General features: G+C 45.2%; 2 protein-coding genes across 3 annotated transcripts; one reads left to right on the top strand and one right to left on the bottom strand.

Moving 5' to 3' along the window:
• Nucleotides 1-719: 719 nt before the first annotated feature.
• On the bottom strand, nt 720-25938 carry LOC112559144 (ER membrane protein complex subunit 10-like). The gene is made up of 7 exons (XM_025230137.1): nt 25817-25938; nt 25291-25348; nt 24824-24939; nt 23674-23772; nt 21180-21361; nt 19939-20035; nt 720-1927 (listed from the first exon to the last, which is right to left on the bottom strand). Exons 1-7 carry the CDS (start codon nt 25889-25891, stop codon nt 1832-1834), a joined length of 723 nt encoding a protein of 240 aa, XP_025085922.1. The 5' UTR covers nt 25892-25938; the 3' UTR covers nt 720-1831.
• Nucleotides 5205-14736, top strand: LOC112559142 (allatostatin-A receptor-like). 2 transcript variants are annotated; one of them, XM_025230135.1, is made up of 2 exons: nt 5205-5507; nt 13578-14736. In XM_025230135.1, exon 2 carries the CDS (start codon nt 13687-13689, stop codon nt 14593-14595), a length of 909 nt encoding a protein of 302 aa, XP_025085920.1. In that variant the 5' UTR covers nt 5205-5507; nt 13578-13686; the 3' UTR covers nt 14596-14736. The 2 variants fall into 2 exon arrangements, with proteins under 2 accessions (XP_025085920.1, XP_025085921.1); XM_025230136.1 differs by lacking the exon at nt 5205-5507 and adding an exon at nt 12163-13207.
• Nucleotide 25939: the final 1 nt, after the last annotated feature.

Genomic DNA, 25939 nt, shown 5'->3' with positions numbered 1-25939 from the left:
GTCATACAGAAGTTGGCGCAGCAAGCATCAGTTTGTGTTGCTGCAGCTCATATCGGTGTCGTCATCGTCATCAGATTGAGATTAGGGCCCTCGTGCTATTGAGGGCTCTTGCCATCGTTTCCGTAGCTACCATTCTCCAGGATGTTGACAGGTTGTCTGCCCGCCTCACCTACCTCCCTGGACTGTAGTGATCGTCATTACATCTCCTGAATGTCTTCAAATGCACATTGTGGCCAGGTATCCCTCGCGCTCAATTATCTTTCTCTCTTTCGTGGTTGGCGATGAGGGATCCTCGTGTATCCTCTCATCTCCATGGACTGTTTCAACCCCCGCAGTCAGGGTAGGATGTCCATTTTACCCCGGGTTGAAGTGGCGAGAAGTGACGTAGTACATAAGTTTGGTGAGAGTTGCTGTTTATGTGGTGTTTGGGGAAGACACAGCAGGACGCCATACACTCTAACTGCGGACGACTACTGCAGCCTCCCAACAAGGGTCAGACACGACTTCCGGTGTCATCGTCCACCTGCACAATGGAGTTGTCACCCTACACACGTCACACGATCAAACAGGACAACACGGAGTTGACCTCAGGTGTCTGACCTAAGTACTACTGCAAATACTCACACGTGCAGGCGCACTAACACACACACACACGCATATAGACACGCACACACACACACGCTTTATCTGTTCTCGCCAGCAATACAAACAGACTAAGCAGGTGTATTGTACATCAACCTTTATTGCTCCACATACACTAGTACCGACACACAAGTACACATAGACACTGACACACAAATTACACATAAATACTGACACATGCCGCGGATTTTGGTTTGTGGCCGTCCGCCACACATCGCACTGTTACAAATCCATCTTTCACTAACTTCAGATTATAACCACGGGCAAATACATAGTCGAGAGAACAGCAATAAAAACAAAACAGAATACACAGGAAAAAACCTGAACAAATGTTTCGCTTTGCCATACTTATCTTAACTCTCATGAACTCTAAAGCCCTACCACACACGCACAAGCACGCGGGCGCCCTCATGCATGCAAGACCACGCTAGCCTCATCACAAACTGATTGGGCAACTTCTGCCCAACCTCCTACCCCTCCCCTCCCTTTCCACCCCTGCCACAGCCACAAACCAACCGTCATCTGGGCGACTGTCATCAGACACAAACTGCGGCCACAGACGGTGCTGCGGGTGCCGCTGGTGTTGCCGGGCAACCAGAGAGTCTGCCTGACTGCCTGGCTCGCGCGGAGCCCATCCTGCAGGGCACGAGGTGGTCAGAGCTCACAGCCAACGGTTCTCGGGAAGGAAGGTCAGGCACGAGTTATCCGACTGTTGCACCGGTACGTGCGGCTGGCACAGACTCTTGGGCACCAGTCCTCCGCCACCTCTCGGACATTCACACCATTCCACCCACCAAACCATTCCTCCTCCCCCTCTCTCCTGCTTTGTATCTCATACAATCGGCTCTTATTCAACTAAACAAAAGCATAAAACAAAGGGAAAGGGTGGAAAGTACACTAAAGAGTTTGGAAAGTAGCGAGATGAAGGGATGAGGCTGGCGTCGCCAGACATCTTGTCACAATACAAAACATAAAACCAGAAAGGATTCTGACAGGATAATCTCCCGATGTTTCTGTCCACTTAGGCAATACAGTGTGGCTAGGAGAAAAAAAAAGAGAAAAAATGATGATAAAAAACGAAGAAGAACATAGAAAAACAACAACAAGCCGCAAGTTTTGACGAGCTTGCCCAAAGGTTTCGTGTTGAGCAAGACGACTTTGTCCAGGAAGCAGGCTTATGGTGACGTCACTACCGGCCACCACCGCCGCCGCCTCCAGCTCCTGCCTGCTGGTCAGCCGTCGACATGATCATCAGCATGATGACGACCGGGACGATATACATCCACTGAAATTAGATTCACACACACACACACACGCATGCACGCACGCAGGCGCACACAAACACACAACAAATCAGTTAGGAAGTTTGTGAAAGTGGCAGTTACCAGCACGCAGTCACACAACTGTCTGTCAGGGTTTAGGGACTGTCAAGACACAACAATCAGGGTGATCTCTCTACCCACACTACACTACTCATCTCTGCTCTGCTTCCTCTCGATCAACATAAATTAACCCCCTCCTCCATACACTTATCCCTTCATTTCAAGAAACCAAAAGCCAAAGAAAACAACAGACACACAGAAGTCTCCAGGTGACCATTAGTATTTGTCTCTGACATCGGGAGACTGACGGACGCCAGTGACACAAGGAGACGAGCATCCTTCAAGCAAACACTTCCAGAGCCTTCGCCCTCATCCCCACCCTAGCTACTGCAGCCCACAGGCCACTGACCACTGGTGGACAACATCCGGGTAGTCGCCTTGGTGCGGCATCCAGGTGCTCGTTGATGACAGGCAGCGAGAAGTGAGATGGACCAAGGGAGGAGAACTCTGCCTATCCACAACCTCCAACGACGACGACAGCCAAGAGCCAAAAGGAGATGCGAACAATCAAAACATGGCTGACAATGGAAGTGGACACAACTCTGGGCGACCACGCTCTGTCTCGCAGTCACACAAGGTTGTCGTTACACGATGATTCGTCCTTCATTGATGCGAAAATGTACAATGATATACAATGATGTAGGTAATACAACTCGGGGTCTCCAATGTCGCCGGTAGAATCGTCTATTCTACGCCGGTAGAATCGTCTATTCTACCGATTGGACCACTGACCTCGACTCCACCATGAGTGTCCAAGCTACTCTTCAGTGTAATGACACATCGTTGCTCGCCGTGTGTAAACAAAAGCGATACTACATGTCCTTCAATACCAGTTAGTTACGTGATATACACAGATCGATACAATTCTTATTAGTTTAATTTACACAACAGAGAGCAGTCGGCATGGCAGTCCACGACTGTTTAGTGCAACTTCCGATGGACTGTCAAACCACACAGCACATTTGTAATTTAAATCAGCCTCAAATGAAGTTTGCGGAGACTTGTTTAGATGAGTCACAAACGGTTTCAAAGCAACGTGTGAAGATACACATCTGGCTGTTTGCTGACCCAGTGTGCCGTGCAACCTTTAAACAAAATCCTGGGCATCTCGTGCTACATGCAAATGGAAACTACACTTAAATGCAGTTTTAAAAAATTACTTCACACACACACAGACACACACATACACAACGACCAAAGAGACAGCAAGAGGGACACGTGCAGGCGACCCAAAAATGATAAGGGGTGGTACCTCAAAACTCACACAGATGATGATGCGGTCTAATCGACCACAGGCCGTAATTGTAAAGACTGATGGTCGACCTGGCAAATGGTCGAATCCACCGGCCCCCGTCTCCAAATGATCTAACATCAAGAAATATTGTTGAGCCGGTGAGCTTTTGCTTTAATCATTGAATTGTGCTTTCTCCCCGCCCTCTCCCCCCCCCCCCCCCATCATCCCTACATCGTTCTTGTCTTTCTGTCGAGCAATGTAAGGCGCGCCACCTTCAAAGATTTATTATCTCTCAGCCGGCTGGCTGCCATATATTTCCCACACCCCTTTACCAAAGATCTTATTCTAGTTGTCGGTCTGGTTGCTGATGGTGTCTTTGAGGCGTGCACACACGAGCATCTCGCTAGACAGCTGTAGGAGCCCGAAACACCACCATGCTAACACGTGCTTCGTGTTCTGTGAAGTGACCCTCGAAAAAACTCACCCCGTCAAAGCACGCGCATCTACGTTAGCCAGGGTTTCTCACCTTATCCTGTCTTAGAGTAGCACACAAGTCATGCCGCTGCCAGATAGCAACTACCTGTCCATCAATACTCAATGAATGACAACAGCAGTCTTCTCTCTCTCTCCTCCCACCCTACTGCTCAGTGTGGCCACACGCATGTATCCCACCCTTCCTTTCCATGTAACCATCATGACTAAGCTTTGTTAACATATTGCTATCTTAACCAAATGAGGTGCTTTGAGGCCGCTAGATAGCTGCATGGTTGCCTCTAGTTCATTATACGGGATCTAGTCACGCCCACGGTTGTTGGCCGAAAAAAACAATTCAATTCAAAACGAGGGTGGGCAATGGCGGAGGTGGAGAACGCGGCGTGAACGAGAATGAACAAGCGCGCGCACACCCCAAAACATATACACATAAAGTACAATATCACACACACACATATAATGATAAGGTTGCCGGCAAATTAGCGGCTTCCCCGACATGCTGAGGTTGAGTGCCGTAAGACTCGCCAGCAAAGATGTGGCCGGTGATGCCGGAAAAATGCAAAATGAGCTCTCGTAAGATGTTAACCGGAAGTGAAGCACGATAACGACACAAACGTCACTAAAAATATGCAGAAAACATGCAAAAACAGTTTATTTTAAGACGAGAAATGTTGTGATATTAACAGTACATTTCGTACAGAATAAATGGCGAGTAAAGCCGAGAGATAGCTGTAGAGAGTCGTGCCTTTTGCGGGTCTTTTGCTGAGAGAGAGAAAGCCAAAACAGGTGAGTGCTGCTGCTGCAGTGGTGAGCAGGTTTGAGTGAAGGATCAGGCTGGCACATACATCACTGCACTCTATGGCAGGAAGAGTGGAAAACAGGTGAAACACAGAGAGAGGCAAGAGACAGAGGCAGGGTGAGGAAGGCGAGTATCATTCATTCCGACTTTCTCCTCCTTATCGACAAGGAGGGTCATCAGCGGTACGCTCGCTCTTCCGCGTGTGGCTCGGGCTTCTGACCTGTCTCTACACCTGTTACCGCAGCTTCACAGAAGAAAAAGAAACAAAAACATAGGTGGAGAGAGAGAAAGGTATAGGAGTGTCGGGGAGATGTGGTATAAGATGCTCTGTTCCGCACCATAGTGGACAGTGTGTGTGTGTGAAGACCACAGTGGACAGTGTGTGTGTGTGTGTGTGTGTGTGTGAAGACCACAGTGGACAGTGTGTGTGTGTGTGTGAAGACCACAGTGGACTGTGTGTGTGTGAAGACCACAGTGGACAGTGTGTGTGTGTGTGAAGACCACAGTGGACAGTGTGAAGACAGTGTGTGTGTGTGTGTGTGGACTGTGTGTGTGTGTGAAGACCACAGTGGACAGTGTGTGTGGACAGTGTGTGTGTGTGTGTGTGTGTGTGTGTGGACCACAGTGGACAGTGTGTGTGTGTGTGTGTGTAGACCACAGTGGACAGTGTGGGTGTGTGTGTGTAGACCACAGTGGACAGTACGACCAGCCAGCCTGCTGCACAGCGCTGCACGAGACGCACGTAGCCTGGCTGCACGCTGGCGCCGCTTCCTGGTCCTTGAGTCGCGGTGTGGCCTTCAGTCCGCGTGCAGGTGACCAGGCGAACGGCCGCTCGCTCTCTCTACACCGCTCTGTCGCACTCTGCTTCCACTCATCTGTCCTTCCATCACAGTACCGGCTGTGCCACGTGACCCGATCAAGAGGGAACCCTACAGAAGCTTCTGGTTTACGCGTGTCTGTAAGTACTTGAAACACTGTTGCCTTCTTGTTTTGTTTTCTCTGACAGAGACTACAGTCAGACGCTGTTAGCTCCTACAGCAGCCACTAGTATGTGACATGAGCCACACGATAGACAGAGACATCTGATATGTCATGTCAGTACTCTAGCACAGAATATCTGACACTCGTTGATATACAGTGTCATGAGGACTATAGGACAGAGACATCTGATATGTCATGTCAGTACATGCGGACTATAGGATGGCGGTTAATATCTGACCATGATGAAAGTAATTACAAAAGTTTTATAAAAATTAGTTTGCTTCCTTCGGTGAACCAAACATAACCCTTAAACACTTTCTGAAAGATGTCAGCTCATCTTAACACAGCTTCCGAAGAAAAACTGCTTTCTCTCGAAAGGGAGATAAAAATATGTTTTGCAATCGTTACTGGTTTTGCAAGTCTTGGAATCTGGTGAAGATATCAGCGAAGAAGTCCATGGAACAGAGCACACACACACACACAGAGCTTCATGAAGCCACTACACTGACAATGAGCAGCCACACACCTGGTAGAGGTGGACAACAGCAAGTAACGGTGCCACCGCACCCTGTCCCTCTAAAGGCTAACCCGGGTGCAAACTATCTTCTAACGAGCGTGGTTATAGGATAACAGTAAGAAATAGATAAAAGGCTCGGATGGAATAATTACAGCATAAAACTACAGGAAAGACGACAAAGTAGATGGTAGCTGGGCAGCAGCCACTGAGCGCAGACAGAGGGCAAGATGTTTTGTCATGGACTGTGGCAAGGTGGAGCTGAGAGGCCGGCCTGGCACTTTGTCACAATGAAAAAAAACATCTCTGAGAGAGAGTGAGACACTGAAACAAAGAGACTGAGACAGAGAGGCATACAGGTGGATAAGGACGAGACAGGGGGAGAAATCATTGTGGGGTGGAGGTAGTTACTGATGGCGCAAGTAGTAAGCAATGAATGGTAATGCAGAGAGAAGTGAGCCAGGTGTTCACACACCCGCCAGGCATCACATGTCTGTGACTACAGATTACACTCTTTTCCCGCCATTGCGAAGCAGACGATGATGATTATTATCATCGTTTTCATTTTTTGTTATGATGATGACAGCTGTGCATTTGCGGAAACGATGGTACAAAGTGCACAAAGCAGCTGATGCATGCAGCACCGAGTAGATACAAAACAGTGAGACAGGTAGGTAGTGCCGAGTTCACTAGGTACACAGAGCTGACAGGGTGAACTGGCTCCATACTGCAGTTTACATCATTTGATATATATATATATAGATAGATATCTTCCACAGCTCCACGGTGAAGCAGCCCTATTTTTGCTCTGATACTCAGTTTCTTGCACATAAAACTTGCTAGGATGATCTCCCTTAGTATTTTGCTTATCTTCTTAACCAGGTAATGTCGAACGTTTGACTAAGTCTGACAACGGTTGTTGTGAAGGAAACAGTCTTGGTTACAGGTTATAGATCATTGGATCGGTGGTCAAATGTTCACCAAGGTCCAAACTAGTTGGTCACTACAGACTGGCCAAAGACTGACCGGGACTGCAGGACTTTGGGGTATTTCGGAGGCTTGCAGCTTCCACCTTTAGAAAGTCATCCACCCGACACTCATGTCAGGCTCAGTAAACAAGTACGTGTGTTGAGAGACAACAGATATCTGTACATTATGCCCCACTTTATTATCTCTAACATCATGTAGCTGTTCATCTCTACATCATGCCTCACTTCAGGTAGCTCTTGTAATGCGGGGGTGGACGATAAGGACGATAAGGTCGATGGACTATTTGACTCTCGCGGGGAAGAATGGACGCGGCACCGCGCAGCCCTGCGGACATCCGTTGCAAGACTGCGAAGGGAGCTGAGCATCACAAGACGATATTAATAGAGGATGGGCTCCAGACATGAAGTTAGCTATGCAGCCTTGGCCCAGTGCTTTAAGGTCACGATATGAGAGCATCCTGACCGCAGTCGGGGTCTCACACCTCGGGTGTTACAGAGTCGATTCAAGGAACTGGGAGGGACGGGGTCCTAATTACTCTTGGCTCCGACAGTCTGACACAGAAGCACCGACTTTACAGAAATCACACGGCGAGTCTGTTCAATTATAGGTAAGGGGTGCTTGTAGCTGCAAACCTATCGATCATTCACGCCAGTTAAATAGACACGTCCTCCTCCTACCCCCTCCCCATTTCAAGCAACCCTGCAAGATCAACAACTCTGGTTGCTTCCAAACCCACCCTGCTCCTGCCCTTCAGCATCTGATTCTTTTCTGGCCAGTGGGTGGATTGGGCAGCTCACCTGCTACGATTACGTCTTCTCCATCACCACCACAGCCCCAACTGCCACCCGATTACTATAGTTTAGGCAGCGAAATTCCTGCTGGATGGTTTACCCTGGGTGCCACTTTAATGCACAAGTGACGACGACGCCGCCATCAACTGAATATCGACTACAGCGGGGGAAGAGGGAGGGGAGGCAGAACTGGGCTAACGAGGCGGCAAGGTAGGCGAGACCCGCGGAGTGTCCTTGGCACCTCTCCCCCCACGATGCCCCTCCCCTTTGCGGGTAATTCCCTCATCAGTCATAACGACAGGAGAGTGCCAGACAACGCGATTAGTGACGTTTTCAGCCTCAAGATCGCGTCATCCGAACCTTCGTTTTGCAGGTGCTAGGTCAACTTCAAATATGTAAAAATGAAGTTTTCATCTAACTTGCAGATCCCCAGTTCAGTTCCCCGTGGGTATGTCAGAAAAAAAAACAAAAAAAAAAAAAAAAAAAACAAAAACAAACAAACCCAGCAACAATCAAGGGAAAGTTTTCGGGTGGGAGGGGAAAGAAGAGAGCGGGGTGTCCTCCCTAATGGCTTGTTTCAAGGACATTCTGCAGACTGGTTCGCCTAGTGGTGGCGATATGTTTTATTACCCAGCATACGTGCACACCGTATTACCCAGCATACCATATTGCCCAGTATACCATATTACCCAACACATCACCCAGCATACCATATAACCCAGTATACCATATTACCTGGCATGGCTGCAACAGCGACGTCTGGGGTGGGTTATTTTTTAAAGTCAGAATTGTGAAGGCTACCCAACGATTGGTGTGAATAGGTCTTGTGTCTGACAACCACAGTGTCAGCTGTACACTGAGGTCTCGTAGTTAACGGGCCCTGGCTGAGCACGTGATAAGCATCGTGATGACGTCAGACCTTTGATCTTGAAGGCCCAGCGGACATGTGCAAGATGGCGGGTAGCGGCTATTGACCACACGTTGGCAGGTAATTACGGCCACCATAACCTCTTCTGTGTGCGTCTTGTGCACGCGCGAGTTTGTGCATCCCCCTACCCCTACCCCCCGACACAACCCCCACACCCTCCCAGAGATAGAGAGAGAACGAGAAAGAAAGAATACAAAGGAAAGTAGGCAGCGCAGTCTACGACATCGGAGGAAACCAGCGTGAGAATGTTTGAAGGATCTTGCAGGAAGGTGCAGACGATACCTACAGCCATGATACCTACAGTTACATACTTAGTTCATTACGTGCGAGTGCTAATAATAGCATGCCTGCCTATCAGCGATGTTAGAGGCGTACATGTCTACCACATAATAGTGGTGATGATGATGGTGATGATATGATGATATGATGATGATGTCATATAGAACCAATGCTAGAGGTGTATGTCTACATGTCTACCACATAATACTGATGATGGTGGTGATGATGATATGATGATGATGTCATATAGAAGCGAGTCGTGCGCCTGTCATGTGCAGTATACAGAGGAATAGGCAACAGAAGGACAGTCGACAGTAAAGACAAAGTCCTAAAGAGACCAGGTGTGTTGCAGTAACCTAGGTAAACAGGACAGAAAAATCAACTGAAATTACAGACGTGAGAAGTGTGTTCACCATCGCGGCCATTCAGACAGCATCAACCTGCCTGCTTCCCAGTCTGTATGGCTGTATGGCTGCATGCCTGTTTGCCCTCCTGCCAGCTTCTCTCAGATGTGACAAAACTGATAACCGATTTCAGAATAAACAGCTACAGTTGGGACCACATGGAGGGAAATCTCCCCCTCTCCCCAACACACACACGGCAAACCGAACAGGAAGAAGGTGTTTTGACTGACAACCCACATGGAGAATTATGGGTGGAATCACAGCAGCGCTTTCTGGACACACAGAGCGTTCATAACAGTTGCCGCAGCAACCAAGGCACGTGACAACACCCGGCGATGGGGGTAGACAGAGGGAAGTGCGGGCATACTTGATAGTCTCCAATAGCTACTTACCACATACTTACAGAGGATAGGTCTTCGGGCTTTCTGCTGTCTTTTGAGAGGCACTGTTGGTCGGGAATCATGACAAGATGTGCACAGAGAGACCGGGTGACTTCAGACATGAATTTTTTAAAAGAAGTTTGAGATTTGAACCAGACCTTTTGGGTATTTGAAACTGTGTTAAGCCCTGCGCAAACCCTACTTGTTAACTGGACTATGCTCTGCACCCGTCTACCCCCTAATCTCCGAGTGTTATCACGTGCCTCGGTTGCTGTGGCTACCGTCATGACCGCTCTTTGTGTCGGGAAAGCGTCTCTGATGTCACCAGTAGTTCTCGTGAAATCACAGCAGCGAGCAGCAAAACAAAGAAGAAAAGCCCACACAACACCACTGCAGCGCTAACACTATCCCCACCCCCACCCAGCCGTGTGCAACGGTTCTGGTGACGACAGCGACGACGACGAAGTGCGCACAATGGGTGACGCCGACACAGCCCCATACAAGTGCCTGTGTCTGTGGTTGCCTAGAGACAGCAGGCGCCATGGCGGCGCTGAGGAAGACGGACAGGAAGTGCATCAGACCTTGACGGAGTGGAGGAGGAATCGGGCCCTGAAGGCCTAAACGAAATGGGTGCCATCTTGAATAACTAATACATAGCTAAGCATTAAAACATTGAGCATCCGTGTCAGGCAGAAATACCATCAGATCGACTACAAAGTGTAACAAACCACGCCATCACACCAAGCTAAATACTCTCGCCAAGGCTAAAATACCTTCCACTGGTGGCGGTGGTGGTGGTGGTGGTGGGGAGGAAGCAAGCCTTTTCCTGCACTGGCACAGTGACCTTCATACTCTAGGTTAGATACGAGGGTACTCATTAAAACTGTGGGCTGCCTCAAGATTTCTTGGAAAGATGGCTTACTTCTGGCATGGCCCTCGGCAATGAAAGAGTCTCTCTCTCTCTCCCTCTCCACCTTCCCCTAGTCGTTCACTCCACGAAAAACGAAACCTTTAAAGGAAAAGAGCCGATGACAGCTGCATATACTTAACTCGCGATACTTAGGTATGTGACCTCCAGCAACCGATCGTTTACACACATAGTTATCTCCAGCCTCATTTTCATTCTCTCGTCATCGAGCAAATCCGTCAATGGTTGGGTGGTTGGTGGGTCAAGCTCCTTCCCGCTATCAGCATCCGATGACAGGGTGGATGGCGCTGTCGTCTTTGATAAGTTGTCACACAAGGGCGAAGGTGTTCTCCAGAGGCACAACGCTGTTGTCATATAGACTCCGACTTCGCTAGCAAATGGAGTCATAGACGTCTATGATAGAGTGAAGTGGTCTGGCAGCATGTGTGTTCAACTACGACCACAGGGCATGGCGGCTGTTAACCAACGGTCAAAACATTAACGTCCTTGGTCTGTCTACAAGTCACTGTGTGCAGTGTGCTACTTAATGCTTTAATGCCTGCTACGCCGGTCTAAACATCCGCCAATAAGATGACGTTTACAGAAAAGGGTCAATGATGATGATGATGGAGAAGGGAAAGGATGTGATGGCAGTATAGCAACGAATTTCGTGAACAGATACTTCGTAACGGAAAGCAGAACAGTCAGCGAAAGCCTTTTAAACCTCCTCCAGCGATAATGAAAGGCAAGAGATGGCCCGTAGCTCTCGCGTACCGCCGGCCATTAATAAACACGCGATGTGCGTCTGCGCTGCGCTCACGCAAACTCCTTCCGGTGTGGGGGTGACGGGAAGGTCAGAGTGTGAGACATGCGACAGCTAGCAGAACAAGTGTCGTCCACACCAAGCCTGACGACAGCCAGTATCGACCCTGACCAATAACAGACCTTCTAAAAACCCTGAGATTTGCTAACTGCAAAGATGTCGCTCCTCTCCAGACATTATACCCCACATCCCGCCTCGCGTGCAAGGAAACCAAGGAAGCTCAGTTTCCGTCCACCACTATTCCAAACTTCACAGCGTACCTCCCTCTGTCTGATTCCGCACAATTGCACTGATGACCTGAAACCATCAATAAGACTGAATAAGACCGTGCATTTCACTCTAGTATCAAGACTGTAGACTGGGGTGGGCAGTCCTGCATGCATGGAGAGGATGTGGCAAGCCGTGTACATGGTTGGCTGCTCTATCCCTTGACTTGCTGGCTCCCGTAAAACATCCACCCCACCACTTTATGGACGCCGATGCCAGTGACAAGCCATGCAATCTGTACGCCAATTTTCGTCAATGGGTGGGCAAGAACAGGGACTCCTTAAAAATGGGACCCCAAGAATTTAGCCTTAGCAGAAGCCCTGATGCAATGCTCGGGTGATGGGGGTGATGTGAGCGCGTGAGAGTATGCACGCGGCTGTATCATAGCAGAATGCACGACCCACGCGGCACGTGCCGGCGGCAAACCTAAAAGCCACACAATCACGTGACCAGTCGCCGGAAGTTCGACGAGGCTCTCATCAAGATTATCAGCAGCGAGACGCGCCTGCTTATCTTCTATCCCACCCTCACTCTGATACCCGCAAGTCAGAGTGTGATACGCCAGCTGCCGCGGACCGCTGGTAGAACCTTTCACAAGTTTTTCGCTGTATTTTGCTTCGCCTTTCTCTCCTCCCTCACCTCCACTAGAGCAGGAGAAATGTCTCAGCGACTTTCACTTGTAACCAGACTTTGATTAGCTCTTGCCAGACGAAGCTGGTAATTGCTTCTAAACGGAAGCTACAAACCTACAAGTTGTCATGCCTGTGTGTGTGTGTGTGCACGCGCACGCTTGCATGAATAAACACATATCTGCATAATGTCATGTTCGACCCATCATCCATGCACACCCACACACGGGCAAGATCAAGCACACACCTGTTGGCACGCATCTACTGTCTCCACACACCTTCGTCTCTCTCTCTCACACACCACCTCCTGTGCACGCGGTCCTTCCAACCAAATAAAACTGGAAAAGCACAAGGTGTGTGGGGCAATGAGAGACATCATTCACAACATTGGCGGCGCCCTACCACCCTCCCAACCATCCTACCCTCCGCTGCAGTGCTGACTGGCGCGCACCACACTTATCTCAGCATCCCTCCCTACCCGTCCTCTTGCCCTCTCCTTAGTGTTTGGTAGAAATAGTCTCTGGCACCAGTGGAGGGACAAGTACCGGACGCAAATCCATTTAGTTCCGTGAGCGTTTGTAGCCCAGACGAGGGCTTGCTGGTCAGTGGACCGACTGCACTCGTCAACATTCCAAATGGTGGGCGGATCCTCTGACCTCAGGCAATCACCCAATTCAGGTAAAGCCGTTCAGCGGAACTAGCCATCAGGAGAATGAAGAGAGAACATTTGACGGAGGCCGTTAAGGACAAGCCATTGCTATCGAGGTGACTGTTCTGCCGTTAATGTAGAAATAATTGCTGTTTGAGTAGATGTTTCTTTTGCATAGTTAGTGTAGAGTTTTTAGCGTCGAATAGAAAACCGCGAGTAGAAGTAACTGCGTTGTTTAAGAAGCAAGTCTTTAATACAGAAGCAAATCAACATTTCTATCTAGTGTCGAAGCAAATGACCATAGTGCCAATACTTTCCGTGTAGAAGCAATTACCAACTCCGTCTAGCAAGAGCCAATCAAAGTCTGGTTACAAGTGAAAGTCGCTGAAAGATTCCTCCTGCTCTAGCAGAGGTTCATTCTGGACAAAAGCAAACCAGCATGCAGCTGAAAAGACTTCGTACATGATGACTCTTCCTCCCTTTCAGGTGCGTGAGGCTACCCGACGGTGCTGCCTACTCAGGCGCCTACCCTACGCGTCCGGCGGTCTGGAGGAGGATCACGTCGCTTCCGCTGAGGCTATGAGGGTCCACCATAATGATGGTCTGCGGCTTGGAGGACCCTGAGGACGACTGGCCATCCGGAATGAACAGCTCACAGCCCGTGCTGCAGGCCCTGCACTGGATGGCGACCCAAAGCGAAGTGACCACGCCGCCTAACCATAGTCACCCGGTGTCCACACAACCCTACCCGGCAGAGACTGTGTACGAACTGGTGTCACAGGACGGCTTGGAAAATGTGACCGTCGTCTTCGTACTGGTTCTGATTCCCCTGCTGGCCGTCTTCGGCGTGGTGGGTAACATCCTCAGCCTGGTGGTGTTGGTCAACGCGCGCATGCGCTCTACCACCAACCTGTGCCTGGCAGGCCTGGCCATCTCCGACCTGCTGCTCCTCTGCCACTCCTTAGCCTTCTCTGCATTCCAAATCCACGCCCGGCGCGACCCCGTGGGGGCGAAGTACGCGAGCGTGGTTACATACCCCGTGCTGGCCGCCTACGGCAGCATCGTGTGCGCACGCATCACCACCTGGTTGACGACCATGCTGGGCGTGGAGCGCTGCATCGCCGTGTACTTCCCCATGCGGGCACGCGCCATCAACAGTCGGCGAGGCACACTGCTGGCTATCGGCGCCATCTACATCGTGACGGCGCTGGCCTTTCTGCCCACGGCCCTACAGTACCACGTGACCTACGTGGGCGGAGGAGGCCCCAACAACAGCAGCAGTAGCATGCCCGTGCTGGTGCACTCTGCACTGGGCCGCAACAAGGAGTTTATGGTACCCTATGGTAACGCTCTCAACGTCGTCTTTCGCTTCGTGCCGCTGGCGGTGCTGTGGTGGTCAACGCCCTCATCATCGCCGCCATCCGCCGGACAGGCGTGTTGCGCCGCACCATCAGCTGGAACCGCAGCCACACGGCAGGACAGGAGCAGGCGCGCATCACTCTGATGCTGCTGACGGTGTCGGGGGTCTTCCTGCTGTGCACGTTGCCCGGCGCCATCAACACCATCGTCTCACGCAGCGTGCACAGCTACTCCAAGCTGGGCCAGCAGAAAAACCTCTACCAGGCAGTCTCCACCGTCACGTACTTCCTAGAGACGCTCAACTCCTCCGTCAACTTCATCATCTACATGGCCTTCAGCACCAAGTTCTGTCGCACCTACCAGGAGATCTTCTGCTGCCGCCCCTCCCCCTGGCACCTCCTTCCGGCCTCCCTGCGCACCGTGCGCTTCGTGCCACGCGGGGGATCCAAGACTAGCATCACGGCCACGCACGAACTGCACTTCCTCAAGCACCGGCCTCCGCACACGCTGGCTTACCCTCATCCCCAGAGCAGCGGCGCACAGCGTCTTCGCTTCCTAGGTAACGGTTACCTGCGCTCTTCCTTTGACATGGAGGAGGAGCCCCTGCAGGGCCGCCACGCAGCGGCACGGGTGCCCAACGGCGCTGGGATGCCCTGCGGCAGCTGCTGCAGTTGTCACCGGAGTAGAAGGAGCCGCAGCCAGAGCCAAAGCCACAGCAGCGACTCGGCAGCCAATCAGTACAGCTGACACTTTTGCGCCGGTGGACGGCGGCCAATCAGTAAAGTTGACATTTTTGCGCTGGCGGAAACTCACCAATCAGAACAGCTATAACTTTTGAGCCACACTTCTGGAAATGTTCCGAAATGCAGTCAACCAGCGCTGTGAATGAAAGTCTCTTGGTTGACGAAGGTGCCTGCAAAATGCCGATGGTGGCAGATACATACAAGACACAACATCTTGACCAGCTCTGCTAAAGACTATCTGAAGGTATCAAGGACAAGAGAGATCTTTCTGGACAACTGTCAGTGGTTGGTTGTTAAAAAATTTCTCCTCATCCCAGTCTGATGCATAAGCCCCTTTCTGGCAGGGCTGGCCTATCCCACCTCTACCAAACTGTGGTGCACAGAGCCAAGGTTAAAGATAAAGATGACAGTCTTTCCAGGTTACTCATATTTTCAAGACTCTCTTTGAAACTGTTTGGCAACCAGAATAACAGTAATCGTGATGTGTGATCTTTTGCAACAGACAGCCCATTGGACTGGTCCAATCTGATGTAGACCCGATGGCCACATACAAAAGTGTTAACAAAAACAGCCTGAAGGTTCCAAAATATTACAGAATTATGAGTCACTACACGAAAGAATGGACAAAACAACTTGAATTATTGCACTGAATATTTATAAATCCATGTGCACACAGACAAGCACAGGTGCTTAACAGATTGACTACACTGTATTCCATCAAAAACACACCCTTCAGCAATACACTTGAATTTTGAAATACATCAATTGAACGATGCTAAAATGCTCGACAGACTTGTTAGAAGATAATGAAAATAATGTTTTTCACCAGTAATGATGCACTCTAATCCAGAAAAATGTATACTTGTGAATAAAAAAGTGTGTCTGCAGCCAATTTACATTTAAATATGAAAAGATACTACTGCAACTGAATGTGACATTTTTCTACAGAATATGATGGAAACTTGGCCTTTATCTGTGTTCAAGTTTCACATCAACTTCCTCTCATCATGCGATCTGGTGAAAGGCTGTGCTTAAAGTACTTATAGCACTTATCACTAGTCTAACCAGACTAATATGCTAGAAAAGTATTTCTGGTCTAATGCTCAAATAATGGAAGCTGTTTATTTCCGACAGTATGTTAATGTATGTGTATATGTGCATTCAAAAACATGCTGAAGTGCATAAACATTTGCATGCACAGAGGTGTGAAGCATACAAAAATATTATTTAACACCAAACTGATGTTGGTTGCCTGCTATGGAGAGAGCTACAAAAGTTTTACAAGCAAGGAATTTGAGTGCTTACTTGCATGTTGATGTAGTTCTATTGAGACATAACTTTAACTGAGATAAAGACCTCATGCACATATGACTTGCATCCAAGCAAGACTTTTACAGTGGACAAGATAAGCATGTTGAAACAATCCTACATACCAATTTCCTTATCAACCATTTTTCAAATGTTTTTATGAACAGTGGACATGTTTGACCAGAATTAACCCACTGAAGTCACTTTGTTTTCAATCATTCCAATCAATCACAAATCCTTAAAAAAAATGAAAACCTAGAAAAGGGAAAAAACCCACACAAAGATTAAAGTGTTATGGTTTTGAAAAAGTATAAGGCTTCAACTTTCAAAGATGCCATGAAAATATTATTAAAAAATGTAACAAAGAAATTTAATGCTAGGAATGGAAGCTAAAAGTCAAGAACAAGAGCTTGGCCTATATCTAAGTATGGCAAATCGATCCTTTCCCTTCACCACCATCAATATCCACAGACAGTTAAAATCACTTTCACCTGTATCATCCACTGAATGCCAAACACAAAGTCTTACATTTCTCCCTTCTTTTGGATCAAAAAATGTCCTGCTTGCATGCTTGTATGCCTAATTCAAAACCATCTACAAACAGAAGTGAAAGAAGGTAAGGGAGCTCAGGTATTTCTAAGCTTCTGAAGGATGCAAGTTGTTTCCCTTTATTCAGAACTTTGTGCAGACACCTGAAAATTGCAGGAAATGGAAACTCTGCTAAATAATGGTGTTCAAAGGGGTCAATGAGCTGAATGCCTATAAAAACCACACACACACCAAATAGAAATGCTTTGTTCAAAAATGCCTGCATAACACAAATGTGGCCAACAAAATCCCTTTTGAAACATCGCATGACAGTCTACAGGAGCGAGAGGCAAAGACATTTATATCATCGATTACACTGAACATGTAAAGTGAAAGAAGTGAAAAAACATCTGCAAAAATCAAAATCTGTTTCTAAAAACACTTAGCCATTTGGCACAACACTGATAAGTGTTTATCAATGATGTCTTTTCTTAATAGAATCACCAGACACCAATCAAAGCCAACCCATGTATAAGAAACATTAAGATTTCAGCGACATCTGGAAATTTTAATGCAACTTTATGTTGTTGTCTCATGCCTTCTATTTGTGAACTTCACCATTTTAAGTTAAGGTTAGCATATAAAGCACATTATTTTTGCCTTGAAACAGCATTTTAATGCCTTGCTTATTCGATGCAACCGGTGAAAAGTTCATAATCTTAATTTCTTGAATAGATGTCTTGTCAAGGATTGGCACTTCTGATTCATCAGTTTTTGTTATGATGTTTCACATGTTATTTTTTACCTCTTGTGGTCCTATGCTCCACTGGGGGTGAATAGGAACAAGTAGGATTTTTACCTCATCTGACAGAGTGGTTACAAAGTGGCTGAATCTTAATGTCACCAGCAATATTCAATTTTTTAAATCCTGTATGATACTTGAACTTAACTGACAAAAGAATGTGCTTGGCCCAAATCCAGTTAGGAAGACACAGATAAATACTTATACTTATTTAACTATGTACTCAGTTCTGCCAGGTAAAAACTCTGAAGCAAGGAATCTCCAAACAGTTTTGAGATTAGACATACTTAAGACCAAAAGAGCAGACCTATGAAGAGCAGCCAACATCTATGACATCACTCCATTTCTTGGCTTTTTGAGAATTAAAACTTAATTGAGTGAGCCCATCATTTGCTGAGATAAGATTTTTGGGAAAAGCCTCGGATTTAAAAGAAAAACAAAAATCTTCAATAAAACTACGAGAATAGTGCAAAAAGTATTAATAATCTATCTGCTGTTGTTATTAGCTACTTCAGCATAATAAAGGGTATGGAAGGGCCAACGATAAAGGGAAAGTGAGGATTTTCTTGAACTGTATGTGAGAGAGTGCATGCAAGAAATAGTTTCTTTGACTATTCCCTGCTTTCTGAGGGTTGTGACAGGAATATCTGCATAATATTAGTAATAATATATTCTTTGATTTTTGAGAAATGAGAAGACAATGCTAAAAACACTGTTGCCTTACACAGCCTCAATGTTATACAGGAAAACTATAAAAACAACTACAGATTTTGTAAGTACAATCGCAGATATTCTATCACACTGACAGAAGCTATATTTTTTGGTGAGAACAATGTTCACTGTTTGTTACTTGTGCTTCACAAACAGCACATTATGTTGCCATTTGTTGCTATTCAATGTCGTTCAGTCCAAAAGGGCATTGGTCTGCAGTCAGTTTACAATCAATCAACTGCTATGATTAAATGGCGACTAAAACAATCTATTCCTTGTTGTGCTTTTACCTTACACTGACACAAAAAAATCTGCAAAGAAAACCAGAATACTGAAGACTGCATGTGACAGATGTGTGCAAGAAGTGAATGTATGCAGAAGGGAAAAAAAATAGAGGCTAGACAGAACAATAGAACAACTAAACAACTAACTGATGACTAACAGCATCTATATGTTTCTGTAAGAAATTAATGGAAAAATGAACTGCCAAGTAATTATAAGACTGGTGGCTGAGACTGAAGGTGAGCATGCTAGCCGATCTGATACCCAAATAATGCAGTGTACTTCCCCCAGTTCAACTGGAAACCAGATGGGTACCTGACCCCCAGAGAGGGTGGGAAAAGGAAAAACAGCAAGGGAAAGGAGACAACAAACAAAAAAGCTGGGCCCAAGAAATACTGTATACCAGATGTCTCCTCAGGCACACACTGCTATCCAGGCCATCCAAGATAGATTGTATTTCTGATATTAGACTATGGATGACCCACAACAGGTTGAAACTAAATGATGAAAAAACAGAAGCTTTAATTTTTTCAAAGAGGAGAGCCAGAGTTTACCCTTCACTGCCTGTCTCTGTTCAGGCAAGCGATGCTGATGTTCCTTTTGTTACTTCAACATGTAACTTAGGTTACATAATGTCTGCTGACATGTCTCATGATAAGCATTTCTCACATCTTTGTTCTGCATAATAAGAGCTTCGAAAGATCAACTCCATTCGCCATACTCTGTCCATCTCGACCACCAAAATTCTCATCTGCTCATTTATTCTGTCTACATTAGACTACTGCAACTCTCTTCTTGCTGGCTGTCCACAGTACCTCATTGATAAGCTTCAGAAAGTCCAGAACTCAGTGATGCTGTGTGTGATGTTCACATTATTACTATTATGTGTAGTTTCTAACAACTCACTCTCAAAAGGCCAAATGGTTACATAAGCAGCTGTACCATTTTTTCAACCAAAAAAAAATGCATCTAACGCCATACAAAAGAACACTAGCAGGTAAATCTGTAGCAAGGGTCATAAATGACACTCTCAGCAAGACTATATCAGCAAGCAACATGATGCCAATATGTATTTGCCAAAGACTACACTGAAAAGCAACATGATTTCACTTACGTATTTTCCAAAAAATGATCGGTTGTCTCCCTGTTGGCCTTTAGCTCGTTCCTGTTCATCTCGTTTTACTTTTTCAAGGTAGGTCTGTGTATCAGGTCTGTTAAAAACAAAACCCCCAAAAAAGCCATTAACCAGCTGACAGCTTTTGAAGCAGCAGTTGCAGACTGGAGATAGAATTAAATCATGATCAATCCACCTCCCACCACAATATACATCTACTAAAACATAGGACCTACTACACTATACATGGCATCACTAATACAACTTTCCAAAATAAGATTTAAACTCTGGTAAAATATTCATATGCCATATGATAATAGGCAGCAGCAGTCATTTCAATGGTGGTCACAGCAACAAACTTTCAAGGCAGCTTTTTCAAGGCAGTTTCAAACTTTCAGGCAGCTTTTTTGTTACACTTACATTATTTTTAAGTTTCATTGCCAAAACAAAAAACAAAGCAAAAACAAAAACAAAAAAATTTGATATTAAAGATTTTATTTCCAACTGTCATATTTTTTATCGTGGGTCTTGCTTATTGAAGTGTACTGAAGACAAAATTAGAACCATGCCCAAGACATTTTTGATAAAGCAAAAACTGTAACTTCAGAAAGTTCCACGAAGCATGCTGATTATATGTATCAGGACTTGTAAAATAAAGCTGATAAAGATTTCACACTTTTATTTTAAACATTTTTTCAAACAAGAATTTTATACTGAAGCACAGCAGGATTAGGATTAGTGTTCAACTGTGCAGTGTGCAAGGGGGTGGTGCTTTACACTAAGCCCTAAGGCTACATCACAGCAGTGCTGCCAGCCATGTAAACAGATGGCACATGCAAGAGAAAGAATAGTGTGCCCGAGAAGAGAGCAGAACTCCAGACAGACAGACAACCCTCACCATATTGGTGACAGATGCTAGCTATTGTGCCACTGGCTCACCCTGTGCAATGTGCAACATAGTTTTGCTGTTTTTTTTTCTTTTTTTAAGTTTATGACCTGGCAGTTACAGATAATAATCCTGAGCTGCTAATCTTGTTTGTCTGAACAAAGAGCAACCTTAAAATGGAAAACGTGAAGCTGTCATTATTATCACTAAAACAGCAAAGATAGAAACTTACTGTATTTTTGCTGTTGTATTTCTTGTATTTTCATACATGTCATGACATCACATATTTCAAAGTGATACATTGGAAACAAAAGTTTGACTGCCCCTAACTAATTATAATCACCTAAATACTCACACAGGTCCTGACACTGACTGAATTGCATCCACTGCTGTCTTCCAGTTGGTAAGATTGGAAGCATCTACTATAGCACCAGTGCAACGTCCAGGGATTGCATGCTCAGACACACCCAGCACCTCTCCTGTGGGGTCAAAGTTGATAGTAAGCTGGTCTGTCAGCCCAGATTCATACAGGCCACACTGCACAAAAGACAAATTTCATGTACGTGTCCTTCCCTTTCTCACAGACCTTAACCCTCTCCTGCTCTTGTACATCATCATGGATACGCAAGCCATTCCAGAGGTAATATAATTCACTGTAACTCCTAAGCTAGTAATTCCTTTTTTTTTTTTTTTGCATGGATGAGATGCACTGCATGGATTACTTTCCTCTTTTCACAAGCATAATATTAGAAAAGCTCTGGACTTATGTCTGATCAGTGATGGACACACGTATATATTTTATTTGTGTGTAAATTTTCTGTATAATGTAAACATCAAATAAATATTTTTAAAGGACAGATATCAAGCAAATAGTTATCAAGACATGTAAAAGATGATGACAGCATCTGCAGAAGGAAATACAAGCAAAACAAGCAAACTAACCAATATATAATGGCATAATGTCTGAATATTGCATCTCAAGACGCACACATGCCTATATACAGGAAAAACATTTCTTGATCTTTAAAGACAAAACTTACTTTAAAAAATAAAAACTAAAAAAAAAACCCATGCTTAACTCAATCTTCTCCTCATTAATAGCAACATCTACAAAATTTGCCACATGGTAGCAATTTTTTAAAAAAATACAGAAAACAATTATTACATAAAAACATAGTTTTGCATTTTAATTAAGAAATTCCCTATTGCTACTTATAGGCTAAAGTGTGTTTTGATCTTTTAGAAAATCGTTGTTGCTGTTTGTTTAGTAGGAAAGTGCTTCCACATTGCAGAGATTTCGCACTATGGGGGGAGAGGGATTGGGGAGGAAATCGGAATACCCGGAGAAAACCTTGAACGCCCAGCCCTGCAAACAGATGTCACAAACAGAGAGTGTTCTGAGACGAGATCTGAACCCTGAGCTGCTAACTGCAGTGGTGATAAGCGAGTGTTTAACCACTACACTACCGGGCGTCCCTGTTTTAGAAAATCCACATATCAGTTTACCCACGACTAAAAAAAAAAAAAAAATCTATTTCACAGGGTGACTCACGAAAACAACCAGGTAGTACACAATCAACTTACTTAAGCTGAAATCAACTGAAAGTGAAGGAAAGTTTTCTGGACTGAGTAAAATCACGAAATATGTTGTACTTTTTAATAGCTTTGCTGCAGAGACTAGTGGAATACTGACCCACATGATCATAACTGCGATAATCCTGCTTTGCCACAAAAGAATTGTGTTTTACAAAAAAAAAAAAAAAAAGAAAATGGAAAAGCCTGTCATGAAATTTTAATCAAGGGAAGTATCGTGTAGAAAAATAATTCAAATTATTTATATGTATTCATACACACCCTGTTGCGTGCTGGCTCAATGCAGGACTGGGTATAATGGAGGGAGTATTGGGCCCTGCTGCGTTGCCACCCTAGTTCTGTCCCCTTACTGCAGTGGACTGGCCGGTTTCACGAATGTAAATGGGATGGATTCCGGCAATTAGTGTTTTCCATGTATGGGTTTCCCAAGCGCAGTGGGATACTATTAGGAATTAGCTTAGTGCAGTTCCTGGCGACCAGTATTCTTTTAAGTGTCTTCTGGGAGCTACAAGGGCACACGCGTCGCAAGCCACTTAGAGGGTGATAGGATTATGCCTGCCGCCGTTTTTTTCTTTCTTTTACCGATGGCCGTCTCGGCCAATATGCAGAGGTATGTGTGTGCAAGAGAATGTGGCTACAAGAGGATCTGTGCAAGGGGGTTTAGTTGGTAGCGCTGTTTACTACGCTGTTGTATGTATGATAATCTGTTAGTTGCGACATGGAGTACGTGTTGTGAGGAGGCTGCTTTATGTTTTAATTTTTTTAATTTTTCGCATCTGCCATAGCAGACGATGCTGATAGTAGAGTTTTGTAAAAGAGGCATAGGATGATTGGATGGGCTAGCTAAGCGGTAACCTGGGAGACGAGGGAAGGGGCTTGCTCATGGCCGAAGGGAGCTGGACAATTTGTACTTCGCCATCAAACAAAAGTGTCACAGAGAAACAAGAAATGTCGTCACCGAGAGAAGAGCTTAGAGGTTCCCACATGTGTGATTATTTGTTCAATGCGGAACGTTGGGTATGTGAGTGCCTGTCAAATGTTTATGGCTGTGAGAGTGCCTGCGAGAGTGAATCCTGCAGTGCCCGATTGCATTACACAACACATCCTCTAAAAGGAAGAATTACTTTTCTACGAAAGGGAAGGAAAAAACCTTGACTTATACGTGCAGAGAAATACCTATGGCTGCAGCAAGCCAGTGAACTTCTGAACCAATGCTCTGTTAACGAGACTAAATAATAACGGACAATGATCCTCACAGCTCTGGTAAAGGTAGAGACATAGCTGTCTGCATCTGTGTTAATCCCCTTGTTCAATGGGATGCGCAGTCTGTAAATGCCATCTTCATAGGCAAGTTTCTGCAGAATAGTAAAGGAAAACATGACAGTTATCATCTCAGACAATATTAAAAAACCTAAACAAAATCATAAAGACAAAGGCTTAACTGTTCAAAACTTTCTTCGACTATCCTCTTCCACTTATCAATAGACTAAAAAAAAAAAATTACCTAAAGGTATCTCAAAAATATATCTAGAACTAAAGAAAAAAAAAAAAAAAGGAGAGAGAGAAAACGTTAGTCTGATATTTCATTATGATGCTGAAAACTCAATGTATCAACAGTACTACAAGTACTATCACATAGCCCAATTCATGACCTAGATGCACAGTATTTACACAGAATTATTTCTTTTAACTGTCAAAGGTAAGTCTGTAACAGTGTATAGTGTGGTTAACTCAAGTGTGCAATGGCCTCGGTTACAATTCACACATTTTCCTACAGAAGACATAGCCCTTGCCGCCTTCCAATAAGCATAGCTTGTCTCCCTTATCTGAATTTAGATTGTTTAACAGTCGCTCAGAACAGGAAAGGATTAGATTTAAATGTACTTCCCTGTTTCCCTTTACAAATACATTTAAAATTGTGGTTCAAAAAATTAAAGCTGACAAAGTTAAAAGGAAGAGGGGTAGAGCTGTTGCTGTTTTATACTGAACCAGCAGCTAAAACTGTATCATTCAGTCCTGTAAACAGGTGCCACATGCAGAGAAAGAACAGCATGTCGGAAATCTGATCAACCCAACATCTGTTCCTTGCTGTATAGGTGACAAGTGTTTAAGTGCAGTGTCACAAGATGACTCTTCACAAGAGTAAAGATCAGCTCTGAGTGCTCAGAAGACAGGAGCATCACCTTACTCTTCTTGATGCTCCTCAGCTTGACATCTGCATCTTGTGAAGCTTGCAGATCAATATAAATCAATACAAAGCAGTACTTGCGAAAGTGGCATGGATTTCTGTGTAGCTAGATCCTGCTTCTCAATAACCAAGTGACAGGCAGTAAATAGAATGCACTAGTGACATAAAAGAGGCTGCAATCTTTTCAGCAATTAAAAATAATTGGGGAAAAAACATACAGCCAGCTGTTCCCTCTCTTCATGTGTTAAAGGTGCTGCTTGAGAAAACTGGGCCTTGTTGGACTTGAGAGAATGAATCACAACCGTGCCTCTTCTTGTGAACACTGGCTCAGGACCTAAAAACACACATCATAAATGATTACATGTTAGCCCACACGTGTGAATGTACACACACACACTTACAACAAAACATACAAGAAGACACAAACTCACAAAACACTTAATTCATCCTACCATCCATACCTTCAGTGAAACTCCAATCATATTTTTCCTATGCATGCATTATTTATACATTTTTAGCTTAGAAGTCTTTCACATCTTGTGAGTACCTTGAGTTCTTTTTCACCAAAACAGCTAGAAACTGTAACTATGCAGAAGTAATATTTGTAATGTGAATTATTGACACTGAGTGAAAATTTGATTAACAAGTTGATAAATCTTATAGAATCGCTGTTAAAAAGTACTACCTGAATCAAAACTGTGCTCAATCAACAATGTCCGAGAGCCTTCAAATTCTTCTTCTGCCTGCACCAGTAAAATGAGCAATGAATCAGCAGAATAAAAGAAGATAATGCTGATGGATCTTATTTGAGTGGTAGTATTAAGGAAACAGTGGTTTATAGGATTTTCTTCCGAACTGAAAACTTTGTAATAGTAGTATAAGAATATACATGTAACAGTACATGTGTATTCTGTATACTGAGTCAGCAATAAGTGTAAACGACATAGCTCCGATCACTATCCAAAACCTACTAGAGTTAACTACTCATAGTTATTTCATTTTTAAAAAATAGAATATAAAAACATTTATAATTCTTAATAACAAGAAATACGAAGGAAATGTGTAAGCTGTAAACAGTCTTTATAGTGTTGCATTGGTCGCCTGATGTTTATATCGGAAAAACAATACAATGCTTTTCAAAACTGAACACTATTAATAGCTGCAATCGGTTGTCAAATACGTCAACATCGCAGCAAGAAATCAGAACTTACATGACTTTTGACGATTAGCACAACGAAAATACTCAATAAGCTTCTCAACCCCGTGGAGCAGAAGGGCGCAACCATGTTGGCGGTCGCTTGAGCCGATCAACGAATTTCAGCCACTCGGCAACC

The sequence above is a fragment of the Pomacea canaliculata genome, linkage group LG3, assembly GCF_003073045.1.
Source record: "Pomacea canaliculata isolate SZHN2017 linkage group LG3, ASM307304v1, whole genome shotgun sequence".
NCBI classification, from domain to species: domain Eukaryota; kingdom Metazoa; phylum Mollusca; class Gastropoda; order Architaenioglossa; family Ampullariidae; genus Pomacea; species Pomacea canaliculata.
This window is presented reverse-complemented; position numbering and strand designations above follow the sequence as displayed.